This window comes from Protopterus annectens, chromosome 12.part0 (assembly GCF_019279795.1).
Source record: "Protopterus annectens isolate FY-2018-M chromosome 12.part0, PAN1.0, whole genome shotgun sequence".
NCBI classification, from domain to species: Eukaryota; Metazoa; Chordata; order Ceratodontiformes; family Protopteridae; genus Protopterus; species Protopterus annectens.
Window position 1 is genome coordinate 1,092,522,013 of NC_056746.1, and position 6,000 is coordinate 1,092,528,012.

Genomic DNA, 6,000 nt, shown 5'->3' on the forward strand with positions numbered 1-6,000 from the left:
TCATTTCAAAAGAGCTTGTGTTTTATTCTCTTTCTACAGCTGTGAGAAAGAGCAGATATCCCTTGAACAATGCTCATAGATTTACCTCTAATACCTGATTCATGCCAGGAACCTGGAATGTTGAAGCCATACAAAGGCTTGTCACTGCTAAGAGCCCTTTTCTTATTGCTGGCTAACACATTTAGAACACTGTGCAACATGCAGACTGACATCTGCAACTAAACAATATGACACTAATTTAAAACTGCAGAGGTGTGTGCATAAAAACTTATATATTAAAAAATTATAAGATGAAGTTGCTGTTACTTCAGAATTAGATTCAACAGTACAGTAAAAATTATCCATTTCTGACCACAGTGAAGCATTCAGTATAATAAAACCAGCTCTGAATGCCCAGTTTGTTGTTCTTTATCTTACAGACATATGCATTTTACCAAAGCAACACAATTAAATTACATTTTCTGATATAAATCATCCTTCTAGTTACTTACATTGTTTTGGTTCATAAAAATGTGTTTGGGAGCAGCCTGTGCTTTTGTTATTCTTAGGTAGCTGGACCAACTGAATTCTTCTTCTTTGTATCCTAGAGATTAAAAGCAGTAAAAGAAAATAAGGATTTTTGGGAAGGGGCAATTAAGTTAGTAAGAAGATTCTATCATAGCTGAATAGCTCACTTGCAAAACTTCCTGAACATTCCAGTGATGGATGAAGGTCCTAGTAGTGATATATACTCACAACTACTGGAATGGATCTATAACTACAGCATCTCTACATCCTCAGTAAGTGGAATGAGGACTGTGAAACTAGTAACAACTGAAATAGTCTAAAGGTTGCACAGATTATCCAAGGTACATATTCTTTAGTCTTAACTGACTCTAAAACTACCTTACATTGAATTTCTGAAACAATCATGTCCGTACTTCTGAACGAAAATGATTGTGTCTAAGAAGTCTTCCCAAGTTATCAGACCACATCAATGGAGAATGTCACTGCCATTACTGTAAATTAGCAGTTTAGTCCTTGACAGCATGATCAGACTATTTATATGCAAACATTTCCTCTGTTTTGTCTTCTTTTATTCCTTTTGCTAACAAAAACAGAATATATATGTGTCACACATCCAATATGACTGCAACACTTCCTTGTCAACACACAGAACAAATTTACAGTTACATGTAACAACAGGTATAATCAGTTTTGGATCAGCACTTGAGCTGAGGTAACAAAAAAAAAATATGAACCCCCAAACCATAAATGCATAGAAAATGCTTACTGAATAAACTGGATGGGATTTCAGAGTCTTGGACAAGACTATTCCAAGTTTTTTAGACATTAAAGGGGAAATTATCTTTGTTCCCAATGCTCCAGCTTGGGTTTTCAGCTTTCTGAAGCAATACAACAAACAATACAGATTTATATCTAATGCACTAATGCAGTGTATACACTCCCCAGGATTCATGAACCTTGCGCCAGGCGCCCGCATAGCGTCGGCGTTATAAAGCCAAATATGGCCACCGAGCGATTCAGGTATGAATCAATCCCACGTGCACTACCGGCGCGCCGGACTCGCCCGCCAGTAGGTATGCTAATCACACTGTGTGCGGTATTGCACCATGCAAATGAAGGCAAATAGCGATCCACGAAGTTGGGCGAAGCGTAAGAACGCGGTAATGTAAACCAAAAAAAATGGTTTACATTTACCCAAACATGACCAAGGAGTAATGGAAGGCAGTCAACGTCAGGTATCATACAGGTGCAATATGCCAATGGCGAAAGGCACCGAGAATGTCCAAAGAAAACATGCACAAACTGTAAATAATGACATAAATGTTATGTATGCAGAAACCACAGCAGAACCCCCGGATATGTGCACAGAAGGTGCAAAACAATGAAATAATATGAGAATGTCCTAAAAGAGCAGCATAATACACATCAGCCGCACAGCCACCACACACCATAGTATGTATGGAAAGCCTCAACCCCAGCGCAAGGGTTGTCAAGGAGTGGCGGCAGTGTTCGGTGCCGTAACCATGTATTAGCAGTCAATGCCATGCAAATGAGGCAGATAATAGTGAATCGCAAAACCGGCGCCGGTGTAAGGATGGAGCAAACGGCGCAGCGGTAGTACACCGAGGAGTGGCCTACACGGGATACATGTCAATCGCAGAGGGTGTGCCACTGTAGGAGGAAGCACATTGGAGGCCAGCAAACATGGGCTGTACAATGCACATCACAGCAGCAGGATCGGCGTGAGGAAATAGATGCGCTGAGAGTACATAATGCCGCATAGATGCATGAGCACGAGGATGACCACGTTCCCCAACCCAGTCATGTGACGGCCTCCGCGTCAACAACCACGGATATAGCAAGGTAATGCGGAGAATATGAGGAAATGCGGAAGCAGTGTAATTGGAGCCGTAATGAGCAATCAACACCAATCAATCCAGGAAGGGCAAACGGCGGCAGCTGACAACTCTGCATGCAGACTCCTGCAAACGGGAAAGGGAGGCATAGGAATGCAAAGATAGTAGGGGATGTAGTAGAAATGCAAAGAGCAAAGAACCGAAATAGCACAGCCAAGTACAGAGGTAGCATAACGGCGGCAGACAAAATGCATCATATGCCATGTGCCTGCAGGATGCACTGCAGGCAATTGTAGGTGCAACGTGCAGAAACAGTAATGTAAGATGCAAAGCTAAGCCAATGCAGGCAACTGTAATGTAACACTAAAGGCAATACCGTTGCAGTTGCAACGGTAAAACACCGAAGATAATCCACAGATACGGCTGCACAGACACACCCAATGACATCACCGGGTATACAGCACAACAGTATAAAGTGTGAATGCACACAACACACAGCGCGATTTCCCAAACGCCGCACCGTAGGGTGTAAACAAACGGGGAACTTTTAATATGTATATGTTGGGTGCCGCCGTGGCTGTGATGCATAGGTATGTGTCAGAGACAGACGGAGTTGCGGAGGAGGGTGCCGACAACCACCGTAGGCCTCATAAGAGAAGGAGAGTGTTCAGACCAAGGGTGACCTACCAGGGGCTGCAAGACCTGGAGATAGTAGAGCGCTACAGGGTGGACAGGGACACGTTACAGCAAATAGTGGAGCTGTGCCGGCCATGCCTGAGAACAAGAGACAACAGAGGGGAGCCCATCCCAGTGGACACAAAGGTATGTGTGAGCTTGCGAATACTGGCTACAGGTACCTTTCAAAGGCCAACCGGGCATATAATGGGTATCTCACAGGCATCAGCATCCAGGGTACTACACCAGTTCCTGGATGCCATGTTACGACATGCCCATGAGTATATAAACTTCCCCAGATCTCAGGAGGAGTTGGCTAGCAATATGCGCCACTTCCACCGTGTGGCACAATACGCGGAGGTACTGGGTGCGATAGACTGTACGCACATAGAAATCAAGTCACCGCCGGGAGCAGGGTAGATGCTACATAAACCGCAAGGGATACCTCTCCATCAATTGCCAGGTCGTGTGCAATGCGCAGGGCATTATCATGGATGTGTGTGCTGGCAGCCCTGGAAGCTACCATGACTCCCATATCTGGCATGCCTCACAGCTGTATCAGGTATTCGCCAGGGGGGACATCACACAAGGTCACCTTGTGGGGGATGCTGGCTATGCACTGGAGCCGTGGATGATGACACCCATCAGAAATGCACACACACACATGCAAGAATGCCATAATGAGGCACACGCACAAACCAGAATAATCATAGAGCGTGTGTTTGGGATGTTGAAATCACGGTTCCGGTGCTTGGATACATCCGGTGGAGCCTTGCAATACTCTCCAGGCACATGTGCCCACATATTCATAGTATGTTGTATGCTACACAATATGATTCTGCGGAAACAGCTGCTGCAGGGACATAATGGTCTAGAGCCACCAAGCCCGCCACAACTGCCAAGGCAAGCACAGGCACAGGGCGTTCAGCGCCATGAACACACTGTGCCAGCCCCAGTAGGTAGACGTAGGCGTACCCAATATGCCTACGCCCTGGCAAAGAGGGAACGCATAGCACATACTTTGACAGCGTAGGCCCCATGGACTGACACCTCCTTACCTGCACACACAGTGACATGGACGCCACACAAACATGTCCGCCCGTAATGTGTACCGTATGGGCGGACCTATGTGTGACTCCAACAAAGGCACCACCCAAACACTGCACACCCAATAGCCAGCAGAGCATGGAACGCCAACACCTCAACCGCATGCTGGTTCTACAGCAGACGGCGTAGCCGTATGCTGCCACTGTCGCCGCAAGTCGACTACATATGTACTTATGTGCATACACAGATACGGAAATAGATATCAGTACACACATAGAAATATATGTACACATACACAGATATAAAGTACAACAGGTTAATATGGAACCCAGGGATGCAAGTTTACAGATAAGTAAGACGCGAAATCTCCACATAGTAAACATAGTGAACGACAACCCGATCATCCGGGAGGGTGGGCAGAGCAGGGAACGCCAGCCATGGAAATGTCAACCTGCATCAATACATATCCGTGGGTCGGGATGATCACCAGGCCACGGTACAGTAAAGGGATATGTGCGTGTCACATCCATAGGATATGAGGGCGGAGGTACACACCGCCGCCGGCGATGCGGCCAACGTAGGTACTGTGTGCAACCGTCGTTGCGAAAGCGGCAATCATACCTGTCAAGTGTACATCATCATGAGGAACGTACCTCATTTGGGGTCTAAAACAGTTCATGTTCCTCGCAGTTCCTCAAAGTTCCACATTGAAATAGTCTGTCACACATTCATTGTTAGGAATGTATATAAATGAAATCCTGGTAAATAGAAATTAATCATAGTAATTCATTAAAGGTTCTTCTTTGTAAGTAAATCAGCATATTTTAACCATCCTATGACCTTCTTAGCTGAAGTTGTTAGTAAGACAGTGGTACGTGTTCCACAGTTTGCCCATTTGTTTCACATTATGAATGTGTGTGTTCCTCATTTTGGAAATGGAAGGTTGAGAGCTATGGCGGCAATATGTGTATGTGTGAGGTGAGGTTGTCGTGTGTTCCGCTGTGTGTGTGTAATGTGTGTGCCACTGTAAAATGTGTATGTAGGTGACATGTCACAGGCGGAGTGTAATAACATGCGTAGGCATACAGTACATGAACCATAGGCGTATGTACAGCAGTACCCACAAAGTAGTACTGACATCTCCTCAGTGGCTAGGCGCGTGGTGACGTAAAACGATGCAAAGCGGAAATGTCCCAGAATGTACCACAGGACCATAGCCAACAGGAGATGCAAAGGACGCATGTACAAACCATGACCGTATGTATGGTGGCCATATGGTAGACTCAACACGATACGTCGGCAACGTTACACAGCATCAGGCATGTACGGTGAAAATACAAATGTGCTATCCCGGCACCGATCGTGGACACTTACGGTCCCGTAAATACCGCTGTGTGTTCCATGACCGTTAAGTAAGCAAGCGCCACACGAATAGGAGGCTACCGGTAGCATACAGGCCGTCCCAAGTACAGGACCACAATCACCGTAACTATCAGTGACAAAATGCCAATGGATAGTAGGCACGGACGAACATCCGCAGATATATAACCGATGTGAAGGAGGAATACGTGCAGGAAGCACACATGCAGGCGATACCGACACCACACGACATCAACAAAACAAACATTCCCAGAACAACAGACAGGTAACCTGCAGCTCCCCAAGCAGGGATGGAGCACACACACAAGCATATCTTGTATGTATAAATGCAAGACCCACACCCTCACCCACATCCGCAGATATACCCCATCACACATATCAAAGGGATAACAGCCAAAACCGTAGCAACAACATACAGGCAGGCAATGACAGCGGCATACCCGCAACAAGCCGTGTCGGTAACACTAACAGTAGCTGATGCATCCTTGCATCCGTTGTGTACAGGAATATAACAGCTATGTTACACATCTGAATG

General features: G+C 45.8%; 1 protein-coding gene across 1 annotated transcript in view; it reads right to left on the reverse strand.

Moving 5' to 3' along the window:
• Nucleotides 1-6,000, reverse strand: part of L3MBTL1 (L3MBTL histone methyl-lysine binding protein 1) — a 2,277,156-nt gene that overhangs the window by 552,838 nt on the left and 1,718,318 nt on the right. The window contains exon 11 of the mRNA XM_044090108.1: nt 492-583. Coding sequence (XP_043946043.1) covers nt 492-583 — 92 coding nt within the window. The remainder of the gene's footprint in view (nt 1-491; nt 584-6,000) is intronic.